The sequence below is a fragment of the Eubalaena glacialis genome, chromosome 6 (genome assembly GCF_028564815.1).
Source record: "Eubalaena glacialis isolate mEubGla1 chromosome 6, mEubGla1.1.hap2.+ XY, whole genome shotgun sequence".
In the NCBI taxonomy this organism is placed as follows: domain Eukaryota; kingdom Metazoa; phylum Chordata; class Mammalia; order Artiodactyla; family Balaenidae; genus Eubalaena; species Eubalaena glacialis.
This window is the reverse complement of record NC_083721.1, coordinates 88,847,697-88,863,894: the sequence shown is the minus strand read 5'-3', so window position 1 is coordinate 88,863,894 and position 16,198 is coordinate 88,847,697. Positions and strand designations below refer to the sequence as shown.

The following is a 16,198-nucleotide window of genomic DNA, read 5'->3' as shown; positions in this document are numbered from 1 at the left end:
GCATCACCTGATGCTTAACAAGCCAATAAAGAAATAACATACTCCAAACCAAAGACAGATTAATTACACTACCGTTCCAGGCAGACGGGAGGTGTAAGAAATAAAGTCCAAATTTAGTTGAGGTGTACCTTTTCTATAAGTTGGTTCTCAGAAGAGTCGTCTTAGTCAACAGAGAGCTGATGTCCAGCTGCCAGCGCAAATCAAAAGTTCCTCGCTGCCAGGGCACAAGGCTAGTGGAATGAAGGCGCCGGCGCTGGCGGGCAAAATGATCGCCTTCCCGGGACCGCTGCATGGTTTCACCACTGCTGGCAAAGAGAAGCCTTCAAAATGGTTCCATAACACCCCCTAGTGGCTTCCACCGTATCAGGTCAAGAAACAGCCCAACTACCCAAGAGGAGGGAACGAAACATACTGTCCTTTACAAATTCCACAAACCTGTGTCAATTCCCTATTCCGTGCTATAACTTACTATACGAGGATTAAAAGGTGCCTCTAAATCTCTTCATACTTTATTCAGGCCATGCCAGCATTCGTAAATAGTCGTTTATTTGGGCTTAACACACACATAAAAGTTATGAAATCGTAAAAATCGAGACACACACTAGTGTCTCTTTCAAATACGACTTTATCTCCTGGGAGATAGTTGAAGGGGTCAGAGTAAAGTCTATGATAACTATCCGGTGGTTGGTTGGTTGGTTAGTATGTGGTAAGCAAGAAAAGCACAGTAGACGTATGGATAAAAAGACACAGATTGCAGTCCTGACTTTTAGAGTGACCTTGGGCACATGATAATCCATATGGTCTTCATCATCCATTTAACAATTATTTGAACTGGGTGCTGAGGCTACAAAAATGAATAAAACCTAGTCTCTAGACCCTCACTAGCTCACTTTACTAATTTGTAAATTGGGACTAACAACCTTAACTCTTTGTCAAAAAGATTAAACATGTGACCACACCCTGTTCACAAGTTTATTTACGCTTACTTAATTTAATCCTCTCTACCTCTGCTCCTAGAAACTCAAGGTCGGAAAAGGAGTTAAATCATCTAATCCAATCCGCTATAATTTCACACTCATTCCACCAAGATTTTTTGAGTCAGGGAATCCGGCTAAAGCCTAACAATGATTCACGACCTTTTAAGAGCTTAACCCTCCTGCCCTGTAGACAGCTGCCCTTTTCGTCCCCAGTAGGCTGCGGCCCCTCTTTGGGGTTTGAAACGCCACATGCCTTGCCTACCCCGAGCAAGATCATTCTGGCAAGTCCCCAGGAGGAGCTTAGTGGGAAAAGGGCGCCTGGCGCGCGTCGCTTCTCCCACTTCTTCCGTGCGGGAGGGAGGGCCGGGAGCGGGCGGGGGAAAGTTCCCTCGGCAGCCTCGCCGGGAGCAATTCTAGAGGGTGGAATCGCCCGCTCGTTTTGGGAAGGGCGGTCCCCCACCCGGAAGGGACCCGCCGCGGCGCGGAGGTGCCTGCCGGGGGTGGGGCGGGCCGCCGGGCCACCCCCGGCGCTTGAAGCCGGTGGTCCCTCCCAGGCCGGGTGTGCTGTGAGGCCAAGCCACCCGTTCCCCTGCCCCCACTCTCACCTAGTCCCCTCCCCGCCTTCTCGGCGGGCCCCTGAGGCGTGCGGCGCAGGCGCGGAGCGAGGCGTGTGAGTGCGGCCGCCGAGCCTGGGCCGGGGGCCTGGCAGGCAGGGCATAGGGCGCGCGGGGAGGGAGTGGGGCTGGCCCGGCGGAGCGCCCGGGAGCGTGAGGGCTAGAGCGGCGCCGCCCGCCGCCGTGCGCCCGAGGGCAGGGCTGCGCGGCCCCTCCGACCGTGCTCGGGCGCCTCGTCCGCCGCCTCGGAGCTGCGCCTGGGCTGGCCGGGCGGGGCCCGAGGACTGGTGAGTGTGAGGGCGGAGCGGGCCGGACGCTGCACTGCTGCAGGGGCCGCGGGCGTGCGGGCGCAGCTTCCTGCGGGAGAGGGCAGGGAAGACCGGATGGCGTCTTTTAAACTGAAATCCTGCCTTCGTTTTCAGGCAGGATGGCGCTCCCCTCCCCCATCCCGAAGGCAGTTCCATCCCCTGTGGAGGACGCTTCCACCCTGGCTCGCCTCGGGCCCCCGCTGTTTTTGTCCGAAAGGTGCCTCTGGGGTCGGGGCTTGGGAGTTTCCGCTAGTCGCCGGGCCCGGGTGGGGCCGGTGCGTGGCGCCGGGGTGGGGGCGGCTGGGTCCCGGTGGCTCCTGCGGGGCCCCTCCGGGTGTCTGGGCCCGGGACGCCCGTCGGTGCCACGCTGGCCCTCAGACCCTGCGGGTGACATCTTGACCCTCCGACGGCGCGTCCCTTGACTGCGCCTCTAGCCTCAACCTTCAGGCTTCGGTCCCGGCTGTAAGTCTCCAGCCAGTATAGCGTAAGCCACTTGTTAGGGTGCTTATAACTCCTTTCGGTCTTGTTTTTCAGTACAACCAAGGGACACGAGTGATTTGAGGCAGTTTATCTCTTAGCAAAGAGATAAAGCAAAGACTGACACTAAATTGGACATATAGTGTGGGTTCTAGTTCAAGTTTTCCTGTGGCATTTTTGTGTTTCATTTCTTTTAAAATCTGGAAAATATATACTTGTTTCAAAATGAAGGTGGAAAAAAACGTGCTTTTAAAACTCTTTAGAAGAAAACTGTAGCTTTTTATTGTAAATGCTTGTCTTACGTTTATACCAGTTAGAAAGAGAATGTTTACATTGCATGAAAAGCCTTAGAAAGGTTGAACCCTTTGATGTAAGTGCTGACTGCCTATTATCTGTAGTGTGTTTTGTACTTAGACGTTTTTATTGTTGAAAAAAAATGACAGGTGGAAAGATGCTGACGAGTGTCTTGTAAGTTGCTTTTTTAAAAAAAAATGTTTTGGATGGCATGATTTTCTTTTTGTAAACGTAAAATATTTGTGAATACCTTAGCATGAGAAAAATGTCTAGGTGTGTATGCACCAAAATGTTAACATTGGTTTTTCTGGATGAATAGATTCTAAGTGATTCAATTCATTTTAATTTTTTTCTAATTTTGCTGCAGTGACGTATATTACATCTGTAGTTTGTTTTTAAGTGAGGAAGGGGAGTTGAGTTAAAAGGTGCATGTTCAGAATCTTCCCAATGAAAGGAGGACTGGTGAGCAAATGTGTATGTGACATACCTAAGTAAAAAAGCCAAACTTCTTCATCAGGGCAGTTATACATGCAAAAGGCACTTAAAAACATTTGCTGAAATGAAGGATGGTTAGCATTTTTGGTCTTGAGTGGGCATTTACCATCTTGGCTTAAAGGAGGTCTGGTGAGCATTTGGATATTGTTTAGCCCTAAGTAGGAGTAGGAGTCAAACAATTCCTGATCAAGGTAATCTTATTCCTTCCACCTGACAGTCTGAATCCAGGCCAGCTTGCAACATTAATTCTAATGCCATGCTTGGTTTCCTTTTCTTGCTTTTTTGAAAGAATTTGAAGTATTTAACATGCTCAGCTGACAGTTTGCAGTGTTCTATCTGATACTTGTAGAACATTTAGAACAAGAAGTATAAAGGTTTTAGCTTTGTAAATTCTGGAAGTGTACAAAAGGTATTAGGAATAAGTCGAGATTTTAGTTTACATAAATATGAAAACAGCTTTTCTTTTTTTTCTTTTTTAATGCACTTGATGGGGGTGGGCTCAAGGAATGCTATTTGTGTTGTTAGGTGAGGCATTATATATATTGATACCATTTCTGTAAATCATGGTTGTCAATTTCTTTGGGTGATTCCCTTCCCCTCCTCCCAATTGGTGGCTGAGTAAGAACTGGAAGCAAGACGTAACTTTCTGGTAGCAATGATTAGAAATAAAGATTTACTCACACAGTTAGTTGTTCAAAACCCAGAAGTCAGAAGACATGCTTTTTCATCTCTGGTTCTGCTACTTTGTTGACTTGACTTTCCCTGAGTTTGTTTCCTCATCAGTAAAATTGGAGTGGATTTGACAGTAGCCCTTCTATGTACGTCACAGGATTGTTGTGAAGATCAAATAAAATAAGGAAAATTTGCAATAAACTCAACAGCACTATAAGTGTAGTATCACAGCACGTGTAGTGCTGATATACCCAGAGCTTAGTGAAGCAGCAAAAACAGTATGTTCACCTCAAGTTCCTTACCACTAGAAATGAGATGGTCTTAGTAATGATGCCAAGTTCTACCTGCTATATAGTATATCACTGTGGTGATAAGAAAAGCAGTTTATAAGCTGGTAGAGAAGACTTCACAATGCATTTTTTTTCTTGACATTCCTTACTTTCCCACTGCTACAGTGGGAAGAACACTAATCTGAAATGGAGTAGGCAGTTCTCATTCTGACACTAATCTATTACTTGAATTGGGGTGATCACTTTATCTCCCTATTTGTTTCCACAACTAAAATAAAGGGATTGAAAGCATGGTCTTCAAAATCAGATCTTTGTTCAAATCCCAGCCCTGTCACTTATTAAGTATTCCCCTGACTTAAATTTATGCCTCAGTTTCCTCATCAGTAACAAAGGGTAAAGAATAGCGATTTTGAGAGTGTTGTGGATTTTGCCAATCATAAGGTTAAATAAAATAATGTACACAGCATGGTACATAATTGGTGCTCAAATGATCATTATTATTCTTTATTAAATAATCTATAAGGATTTAAACAGTTTAAAGTCTAATTTGGAGTTGGCTTGCATTATATTGGCTTTCACTGTGGCTGAATAAATTAATGAGATTTATATTCCTATTTTGGTGTTAAGATACAACTATAGCTTTAGAAGGTAAATTCATTTCAACAAAATGTGACACATATTTACATATAGTCACATATTTATGGATTTATACAAGTTTTAGTACTTAATACAGTATGTTCAAAAGAATATTGTACTTGAGTTAATTCTGTATAGCTTTCTAGTTGACTAAGATCTGGTACCATTGTATTTTTTTTTTTAACTAATTTTATTTATTTATTTATTTAGGCTGCGTTTGGTCTTTGTTGTTGCACACAGGCTTTCTCTAGTTGCAGCGAGCGGGGGCTACTCTTCGTTGCAGTGTGTGGGCTTCTCACTGCAGTGGCTTCTCTTGTTGTGGAGCATGGACTCTAGGCGCACAGGCTTCAGTCATTGTGGCACGCGGGCTCAGTAGTTGTGGCTCGAGGGCTCTAAGCGCAGGCTCAGTAGTTGTGGCACATGGCCTTAGTCGCTCCACAGCATGTGGGATCTTCCCGGACCAGGGCTCAAACCCATGTCCCCTGCATTGGCAGGCAGATTCTTAACCACTGCGCCACCAGGGAAGTCCACCATTGTATTCTTGAGTCTCAGAAATGAACTACATTTTTGCTCATATGACTTTTGTCATGTTTTTTTCTACAGGCATTTTTTTTACCATCTGTGAAAACTTCCTGTAATTCATTTTTCCTCACTCCAGTATTAAGAATTATACCAAGTAAGTGGGATGTAGTAAAACTAATTAGTCAATTCTATAACAGTCTGTCGGAATTTAATCATTCAGTGGCTGCCATACTCTTTTGTTCTCGACAGAATGTTGAATGTGACCTCATAAGTCAGAAAAGGATTTTTTTCTTGAAAATTATATTCTGAGCTTCTATACAATGAGTTTTGTTTTTTTTTGTTTTTTTGTTTTTCCTGAAGCCAGGGCATCAATACAGATTTGTGACAGTATTTTTTTGAGGGAGTGTATCTACCTGTGGCTTCAAAACTGTGTCAAAATATTCCCAACTGTAAGAAATGTACCTGTAAAACTCTTAATTTGGTGCCATAGGCACAATTTGTCTTCTATAAAAAATAATTTAAGCATAAGGCTTATGTTATTATCCAGTTTTCACAATTACATCCATATTTGAAAAGGAGTTCTCGACCTCAGTAAGAAAGAAAACAGAACTGGTGTCCTGCATTTAAACTTGATCAGAAAAATAAATCCAAAATGTAAGCAGAAGGATTGTTTAACATTTCTCTTATGAAGTGGATTTTCATACTTCCTATTGCCAATAAATTATTTGGTTAGAAGAAAATTTTATAACAATATTAACAGTTGTGATATATTTGTTAAATTTTTCCATTTTTAGATTAAAAAGATATGAATGAATATCCTAAAAAAAGAAAAAGGAAGACTTTACACCCTTCTCGTTATTCAGGTCAGTGTGTGATTAAATTATTTAAAAGTTAGGCCATGTATTCCCATGCAATTGTGTTTCCATCATTTTCTCATAAATGATCTGATAAGAGTTAAATATCTGGGTCAACTTTTAGATAAGAGTAAACTTTAAATAAATTGTCTGAAAATATATTTCTCAATGTTTGCCATGTGCTAGGCACACATCAGAACTTTGCAGATGTTGTTTAATCCTCACAACTTCATGGTTTATAGATATTTAAAATTAGATATCTGAGGTTACATACTTACACAGCATAATTGATATTTGCCTATGTGATTCCCAAGCTTGTGCTTAAGGCACAGCAATAACCTTGGTGGAAGATATTTTGCATCATTGGGAAAATACTTTATCTTGTACATTATTTTCAGAAATATGAATTTCATTTTGATTGTGTAATTTTAGATCCTTTCTTTGAGGTTGGCTCTGCTGTCTTAGCAAATAAGATGTCTTTGGCCATCTGTAACAAATGCAACCCACATGCATATACTTGGGGCAGTCTCAGGTATACCTGTTAACCAACCCAACCTACACATTTTTCGTATCTGAGGAAATTAAGCCTGGTTTACTGCTTACTGGCACTTCCCAGGCAAGAGTTGAAATGACTGTATTCAGGGCCCTAACTGGTCCTCAAACTTTCCCCTATGTGTTATGCTTTTCCTACAGTACATGGCAGATCTTCTTGGTAGTTAATTCAATGTTTTTTTTGGTTTGTTATTTTTGTTTTTTGTTTTTTTGGTTTTTTGTTTTTGCAATTAACACGTATATTGCATATTTATATTTTGTGGGATTCTGACCAAGGCAAATGTATCTTTGTGTGCTTCAAAGTATTATATTTTAAATTGTATAATTTATGGTTCTTTCAAAGCTCAAAGTCAGTGTCATCTGAATTATAAAAGCCTTGAGAATTGAGGGAAATATTAATACTTGATTACAAATACTATGAAATTTTATATATGTTGGATAAAGAGATGGCTGTCATTAAATGTATATATGTTCAGTATGCTTGAAATTTTTAAAATTTTGTTTTCAGATTCCTCTGGAATAAGCAGAATTGCAGATGGATTCAATGGCATTTTTTCTGATCATTGTTATAGTGTTTGTTCTATGAGACAACCAGACTTAAAATATTTTGACAACAAAGGTATATCTAAATTTCCCAAAATATTTTTCATTAAGTTGCGTTTATAATTTTTCATTTCTTTTTTGAAAATGTGGGTGAAAGTGATGATTTCAAAATGGGCAAGTGTTTAAACTTAAGAAAACAAAAGAGTTTTGTGTAAGAAAGTGAATTTTAATTTTTAACATTATTTCAGAGATATAAATCAAAAACAGATCCTCCTAAATCAATTTTAATCAGCTAGGAATCAGTGGCAAAGCAGGAATGACCCAGAGTTTGGACCATTTATGATGAAAGGTGAAGAATACTGTTACACACAGTTCTTCCACTCAGCTATACCTTTCAGTCTGGAGGGCTAATGGAAGGAAAGAACAGAGGGTGAAGGATTTGGTCATTTTCAATCTTGTATCTTCTATTGACTCCTCTTTTCTAGAGCATTAGATGAATAGTAACTTGCATTTGCTCTCTTCTTCCTCTGAAATAATCAAAACTCCCAGTTCCCGTGAGCTCCTATTATAGGCACAGAAACATAAATTATTTAAAGAACATGCAGGGATTTCCCTGGTGCTCTAGTGGTTAAGACTCTGTGCTCCCAGTGCAGGGAGCCCGGGTTCAATCCCTGGTCAGGAAACTAGATCCCACACGCTACAACTAAGAGGCTGCATGCTGCAACTAAAAGATCCCACGTACTGCAACTAAGACCCAGTGCAGCCAAATAAATAAATAAATAAATACTTTTTAAAAATAAATTTTAAAAAAAGAACATGCAGAGTCAGAGACATCAGTATGAACTCATGTTTGGCTTAATATACGCACAAATGGTTACATACAGAAACATTTATGGGTATATCTATATATACATGGTAGTGTACATGCACATATTTTTTGCTTTGTTAGCTGAGGGGGCCTAACAGAAATGACAGCCCAGTAACAATGAGCACATCTAGTGCCCAGATCTTGGTTTCTAATACCATTTTCCAATAAAAGGAACGAGGGCTTCTTGGAGAAATGGCTGATTTAAGGGAGAGGAAACAAATCTGTACAGAAGAATTCCAAATTATTTATGTAAATACTCCTCACTCAAGGAGGTGGAGCATAACGTTCCACTCCTTAAGTATGGACTGCACTTAGTGACTTAATTCCAACCGTAGAGTATGGAAAGTAAAAGAGTGACTTTACAGTGGAGAAACCTGATAAATACCCCGGTTATCAAGTTCAACGTCAACAGTGATAAACCATGTTAATAGTATGTACTCTTGATATGATGCGATAAAAATGACAGTTTGCCTCTGTGTTTCCCTCCCAATAATCCATAATCCCAGTCTAATCATGAAAAAAAAAAAAGTTCATTAGTGGGACATCCTGCAAAATACCTTACCAGTCTCCTCAAAATTGTCATGGTCTTCGAAAACAAGGGAAGTCTGAGAAACTACCACAGTTAACAGTAGCCTAGAGACATGACAACTAAATGGTATGTATCCTGGTTGGGATCCTGGAACAGAAAAAGGACGTTATGTAAAAACCAAGGATATCTGGATGAAGTATGAACTTTAGTTAATAACAACTTACCAGTATTGGTCATTAATTGTAACATATTAATGTAAGATGTTAATAGTGGAGAAACTGAATGCAGGATATATGGGAATTCTCTGTACTGTCTTTTTTTTTTTTTTCTATAAATCTGAAACTTCTAAAACATAAAGTCTGTTTAAGAAAGACCTGATGTTGAAGTGCAGTTTTCTCTATTGACTGGCATTTCAGCTTGTCCATGTTAACTTTAAAACATTGGGGCTTTAACAAATTGAAAGAGAAAAATCATATCATCATCTCAATAGATGCAGAGAAAGCTTTCGACAAAATTCAACACCCATTTATGATAAAAACCCTCCAGAAAGTAGGCGTAGAGGGAACTTTCCTCAACATAATAAAGGCCATATGTGACAAACCCACAGCCAACATCGTCCTCAATGGTGAAAAACAAACCATTTCCACTAAGATCAGGAACAAGACAAGGTTGCCCACTCTCACCACTATTATTCAACATAGTTTTGGAAGTTTTAGCCACAGCAATCAGAGAAGAAAAAGAAATAAAAGGAATCCAAATCGGAAAAGAAGAAGTAAAGCTGTCACTGTTTGCAGGTGACATACTATACATAGAGAATCCTAAAGATGCTACCAGAAAACTACTAGAGCTAATCAATGAATTTGGTGAAGTAGCAGGATACAAAATTAATGCACAGAAATCTCTTGCATTCCTATACACTAATGATGAAAAATCTGAAAGTGAAATTAAGAAAACACTCCCATTTACCATTGCAACAAATAGAATAAAATACCTAGGAATAAACCTACCTAAGGAGACAAAAGACCTGTATGCAGAAAATTATAAGATACTGATGAAAGAAATTAAAGATGATACAAATAGATGGAGAGATATACCATGTTCTTGGATTGGAAGAATCAACATTGTGAAAATGACTCTACTACCCAAAGCAATCTACAGATTCAATGCAATCCCAATCAAACTACCACTGGCATTTTTCACAGAACTAGAACAAAAAATTTCACAATTTGTATGGAAACACAAAAGACCCCGAATAGCCAAAGCAATCTTGAGAAAGAAAAACGGAGCTGGAGGAATCAGGCTCCCAGACTTCAGACTATACTACAAAGCTACAGTAATCAAGACAGTATGGTACACAAAACAGACATACAGATCAATGGAACAGGATAGAAAGCCCAGAGATAAACCCATGCACATATGGTCACCGTATCTTTCATAAAGGAGGCAAGAATACACAATGGACAAAAGACAGCCTCTTCAATAACTGGTGCTGGTAAAACTGGACAGCTACATGTAAGAGAATGAAATTAGAACACTCCCTAACACCATACACAAAAATAAACTCAAAATGGATTAAAGACCTAAATGTAAGGCCAGACACTATCAAATTCTTAGAGGAAAACATAGGCAGAACACTCTATGACATAAATCACAGCAAGATCCTTTTTGACCCACCTCCTAGAGAAATGGAAATAAAAACAAAAATAAACAAATGGGACCTAGTGAAACTTAAAAGCTTTTGCACAGCAAAGGAAACCATAAACAAGATGAATAGACAACCCTCAGAATAGGAGAAAATATTTGCAAATGAAACAACTGACAAAGGATTAATCTCCAAAATTTAAAAGCAGCTCATGCAGCTCAATATCAAAAAATCAACCCAGTCCAAAAATGGGCAGAAGACCTAAATAGACATTTCTCCAAAGAAGATATACAGATTGCCAACAGACACATGAAAGAATGCTCAACATCATTAATCATTAGAGAAATGCAAATCAAAACTACAATGCGATATCATCTCACACCGGTCAGAATGGCCATCATCAAAAAACGTACAAACAGTAAATGCTGGAGAGGGTGTGGAGGAAAGGGAAACCTCTTGCACTGTTGGTGGGCATGTAAATTGATACAGCCACTATGGAGAACAGTATGGAGGTTCCTTAAAAAACTAAAAATAGAACTACCATACGACCCAGCAGTCCCACTACTGGGCATATACCCTGAGAAAACCGTAATTCAAAAAGAGTCATGGGGCTTCCCTGGTGGCACAGTGGTTGAGAATCTGCCTGCCAATGCAGGGGACATGGGTTTGAGCCCTGGTCTGGGAAGATCCCACATGCCGCGGAGCAGCTGGGTCCGTGAGCCACAACTACTGAGCCTGCGCGTCTGAAGCCTGTGCTCCGCAACAGGAGAGGCCGCGATAGAGGCCCGTGCACCGTGATGAAGAGTGGCCCCCGCTTGCCGCAACTGGAGAAAGCCCTCGCACAGAAACGAAGACCCAACACAGCCATAAATAAGTAAATAAATAAATAAAATTAAAAAAAAAAAAAGAGTCATGTACCAAAATGTTCATTGCAGCTCTATTTACAATAGCCAGGACATGGAAGCAACCTAAGTGTCCATCAACAGATGAATGGATAAAGAAGATGTGGCACATATATACAATGGAATATTACTCAGCCATAAAAAGAAATGAAATGGAGGTGTTTGTAATGAGGTGGATGGAGTTAGAGTCTGTCATACAGAGTGAAGTAAGTCAGAAAGAGAAAAACAAATACAGTATGCTAACACATATATATGGAATCTAAGGGAAAAAAAAAAAAAAGAGGTCATGAAGAACCTAGTGGCAAGATGGGAATAAAGACACAGACCTACTAGAGAATGGACTTGAGGATATGGGGAAGGGGAAGGGGAAGCTGTGACAAAGAGAGTGGCATGGACATATACACACTACCAAATGTAAAATATATAGCTAGTGGGAAGCAGCCGCATAGCACAGGGAGATCAGCTTGGTGCTTTGTGACCACCTAGAGGGGTGGGATAGGGAGGGTGGGAGGGAGGGAGGCACAAGAGGGAAGAGATATGGGAACATATGTATATGTATAACTGATTCACTTTGTTATAAAGCAGAAACTAACACACCATTGTAAAGCAATTGTACTCCAATAAAAATGTTAAAAAATAAATAAATAAAACATTGGGGCTGAGCTGAGGGAATAAAGACTGACTCAAACTCAGTAATTTCAAGTTAAAATTCCCAAGTAACTTTAAAAAGTGTATTCTAGTCCAAATAGGGTATGGAAGCAAAAGTAGTTGCTTGTTTGGACAGATTTTCTGTGTATCTATAGTACACAGATAACAAAGCTTTTCATAGCTAAATCTAAGTCCTTAGTTCTGTTGGAATTCTAAATTATATTTAAAAACATTGGTGCTTTGTTTTATAATAATGTTTAATGCTTTGATATAAATAATAAATATTTTTCCAAATCCCTTTTCACAGATGATGATTCTGATACAGAGACATCAAATGACTTGCCAAAATTTACAGATGGAATCAAGGCCAGAAGCAGAAATCAAAACTACCTGGTTCCCAGTCCTGTACTTAGAATTATAGACCACACTGCCTTTTCTACAGGTAAGGGAAAGTAATTAATAGAATTTGCACATTTTATATAGATCAGTGAAAAAATAATAAGTAAAATAAATTTCTTTTTGCCAATGACTTATTTAGTAGGTCTTATTTAGTAATAATAATAATAATAGGCTTGTTTTATTTTTTAGAAAAATCTACTGATATTGAAATTTGTGATGAAGAGTGCGACTCCCCTGAATCAGTCAACCAGCAAACTCAAGAGGAGAGCCCTATAGAAGTTCACACTGCTGAAGATGTTCCAATTGCTGCGGAAGTGCATGCAATTTCTGAAGATTATGATATAGAGACAGAAAACAATTCCTCTGAGAGTCTCCAAGACCAAACTGATGAAGAGCCACCAGCTAAACTTTGCAAAATTCTTGACAAGAGCCAAGCTTTTAATGTGACTGCCCAGCAGAAATGGCCTTTACTGAGAGCTAATAGCAGTGGCCTCTATAAATGTGAACTTTGTGAGTTCAACAGCAAATATTTTTCTGATTTAAAGCAGCATATGATCTTGAAGCATAAGCGTACTGATTCAAATGTCTGTCGAGTATGCAAAGAAAGTTTCTCTACCAACATGCTCCTGATCGAACATGCCAAACTGCATGAGGAGGATCCCTACATTTGTAAATACTGTGATTATAAGACAGTAATTTTTGAGAACCTCAGCCAGCACATTGCAGACACCCATTTTAGTGATCACCTTTATTGGTGTGAGCAGTGTGATGTACAGTTCTCCTCAAGCAGTGAACTCTACCTACATTTCCAGGAGCACAGCTGTGATGAACAGTACTTGTGTCAGTTCTGTGAACATGAAACGAATGATCCAGAAGACTTGCATAGCCATGTGGTAAATGAGCATGCATGTAAATTAATAGAGTTAAGTGATAAGTATAACAATGGAGAACATGGACAGTACAGCCTCTTAAGCAAAATTACATTTGACAAATGTAAAAACTTCTTTGTATGTCAAGTATGTGGGTTTCGGAGTAGACTTCATACAAATGTTAACAGGCATGTTGCTATTGAACATACTAAAATTTTTCCTCATGTTTGTGATGACTGTGGGAAAGGCTTTTCAAGTATGCTAGAATATTGCAAACATTTAAATTCACATTTATCTGAAGGGATTTATTTATGTCAATATTGTGAATATTCAACAGGACAGATTGAAGATCTTAAAATTCATCTAGATTTCAAGCATTCGGCTGATTTACCTCATAAATGTAGTGACTGCTTAATGAGGTTTGGAAACGAAAGGGAATTAATAAGTCACCTTCCGGTCCATGAGACAACTTGATTGTTCTCTCTAACTTCCATAATGTTGATGTAAAATAATAAATTTGACTTTTTTGCAGATTTTAAAATGGATGATTTTAAACACAACTGATGAGAACTGTTTTTAACAAGATCTTTTTAAATTTTTTTTCTTGGCATTGCTACCTTTTTCAGTATATAATTGTATCCTAAATGTGGTATTTTCAATGTATTGTAGTTGGTAGTTTTAACCACTTTTGGTGACTATCGTCGTGTTTCTTGCATGTTCTCTGATTTCATAAATTGATAAGAAACAGATGTACTGAAGAAATTAGACTATAGTTTTCCTTCCGTAAACATAGGTGCTGTAAACTTTTTCTTCTTTAAACTCAAAACAAGATCAGTTTTTCATGTATGAAGTCGTTAAAGTACTGTACTACCAGAACTAAAGTGCAACATAATATGCACTTAAGTCCACTGATACTCCCATTAATAAGATCCAGACCCTCCTTTTGCATTCCCCAACAATTATTATCCCCAAGACAATTAGTGAACTCCCCATCTGTGTGATTCTTTCAGTGACACTAGGAGGCCAGTGTTATGGTAAGAAGGAGAGATCTGGTTTTCTTGGCAGTCTTTTTTTAATTCTCACTCTATTTTAACCCCATCTATGTGCTAAATAATTTTAAAGGGGGAGGAACTGGTAAGGGGTTCAACAATAACATTTCATAACTCATTTATAAATGAATAAACAGGTTATTTATAATCTGTTCACATTTCATTTTCAGTTATGCAACTGCAAAGTCATGCCCGAACTTCTGATATCAAATCATTTTCTGAGAAAACCCACCTCCTCCTATTAAAATAGGAAGATGTGGGAGATAGGGGTTGCTGTATGAAAATGTATAGATTACTTATGATAGTGGTAAATCAATCTTCTATATTAGTTTCCTGTGGCTACCATAACAAATTATCACAAACTGAGTGGCTTAAACAATAGAAATTTATTGCCTCACAGTTCTAGAGGCTAGAAATTCAAAATTGAAATATTAGCATAGTTGATTCCTTCTGAGAGCTGTGAGAGAAGGATCTGTTCCCAGCTACTCTCCTTGGCTTGTACATGGCTATCTTCATGTTCACATGGTCTTCTCCCTGAGTGCAAGTCTGTTTCCAGCTTTGCCCCTTTTACAAGGAACCAACCAGTCATTGGATTAGGGCCCACCCTGATAACCTCATTTTAACTTGATAAAGACACTATACCCAAATAAGTTCATATTTTGATGTACTGGGGCCCAGGACTTCAACATATGAACTGAGGGGAGTGAGGGAGAGGCACAACTACAATTCAGTAACAGCTTTTTATAGTATTAAGGAGATAGCATTTTGTGCATCATTGACCTCAAATATAATAAACACTGCAGCTGACAAACTATATTGTCATTCAGAAATACTGATGTAGTTGAAAAGACTGATTTATGACCCACAGTGTTTTTTTTTTTTTACTTCAAGACCCATGGGAATTCAGTCTGTTTTGAGAATGGTGGCAGCAACAAGTTTTTCAAAACCAATCATTTTTATTTCCACCATGTTGTTATATGTGCATACCTGTATTCCTAGAAACTACCATTCCATCTGATTATCACATTCCGGGTAGAGCTGTCTGATGTAAATGTTTCTTAGAAGATTTAAAATTATAATGAAATTGGAAGAAAACATTAGAAACCATCTGGTCTACACCCTCTAGTTTTCTACGTTTCTTATAGAAACAGAAACTTAGGTTATTATTAGGCCAGGGTCCCAAAACCAGTTATAGCAGACAGGAGTGGAATCCAAGTTATTTGGCTTCCAGTGTAGTTATGTTTCCATTACACCATGTAACATAAAAATCCAAGGTTTGTCCTTGGGATGTTTTTCATACTACGTAACCTAGCCATTCAACTACTTTCTTGGTAACTCTGTCTTTATACTTTTTTAATATACATCCAGCTTCAGGAATTTGATTTTCAGAAAACCTTAAATAAGTAATGCCTGGGTTTTTTTTTTTAATTGTGTATTTTACAGCTTTATTTTTGATCAGGTGTTAGTAATCAAATTAGAGATTGTAATGCAACTACTCCAGAGGTATTAAATCCAAGTTTTAGAACCATATAATTTAGTGCTTTTTTGCTGAATCTGCAGCTTGAGGCCACATCTCACTGACAGTTTGTCCAATAAAACCTTTTTGCTTTGACTCAGCTTTCAAATAAGCCTATGATTGTCCATAAATTGCTGAGGTAGCAAGTCTATATTTTTAGCTAAATGAACTTCTTTGGAAAAACAAACCTACCTAAAAAGAAAATTCTCTAATTGCTTCTAGATTTTTTCTGCGCAAAGACAGGCATTTCCACTGTACTCTTTTGTGACTCGAGCATACATAACAGATGGTGATGTTTATTAGCACTACAATAGAATTCTTGGCAGTAGTGAACAGTAGTGATGGATCTCTTTTTTTAATCTTCACTTTGCAGTTCATGTTATTTGAAAATGATTGTGTGGTACTCAAAAGCTTGTAAATTTGTGAATTTCCTGCTTGTGAATTTGCCAGTTTTACCATTTTAAATCACCTTTCTTATTCCTCTGAGTGTGTATCATCACATATTAACCAGTTTCTCTGTTTCACAGGGTCTGTAGCCTGTT

The 16,198-nt window shown here is 38.9% G+C and overlaps 1 protein-coding gene across 6 annotated transcripts; it reads left to right on the top strand.

The window, feature by feature from the left end:
• Nucleotides 1–1,466: 1,466 nt before the first annotated feature.
• ZNF639 (zinc finger protein 639) lies at nt 1,467–13,622 on the top strand. Of its 6 annotated transcripts, none has more exons than XM_061193396.1 (7): nt 1,467–1,647; nt 2,014–2,116; nt 5,367–5,439; nt 6,080–6,148; nt 7,200–7,310; nt 12,131–12,265; nt 12,412–13,622. In XM_061193396.1, the coding sequence occupies exons 4-7, from the start codon at nt 6,091–6,093 to the stop codon at nt 13,563–13,565; spliced, it is 1,458 nt and encodes a 485-aa protein (XP_061049379.1). In that variant the 5' UTR covers nt 1,467–1,647; nt 2,014–2,116; nt 5,367–5,439; nt 6,080–6,090; the 3' UTR covers nt 13,566–13,622. The 6 variants fall into 6 exon arrangements, with proteins under 6 accessions (XP_061049379.1, XP_061049381.1, XP_061049384.1 ...); XM_061193395.1 differs by lacking the exon at nt 1,467–1,647 and adding an exon at nt 1,668–1,878; XM_061193398.1 differs by lacking the exon at nt 2,014–2,116.
• Nucleotides 13,623–16,198: the final 2,576 nt, after the last annotated feature.

Bases quoted from the DNA above. Each gene is read 5' to 3' on its own strand.
- ZNF639 (XM_061193401.1), top strand. From the start codon at position 6,091: ATGAATGAATATCCTAAAAAAAGAAAAAGGAAGACTTTACACCCTTCT. The intron at 6,149-7,199 runs GTCAGTGTGTGA...TTTTGTTTTCAG, and splicing joins ACACCCTTCTCGTTATTCAG to ATTCCTCTGGAATAAGCAGA. The intron at 7,311-12,130 runs GTATATCTAAAT...CCCTTTTCACAG, and splicing joins AAAATATTTTGACAACAAAG to ATGATGATTCTGATACAGAG.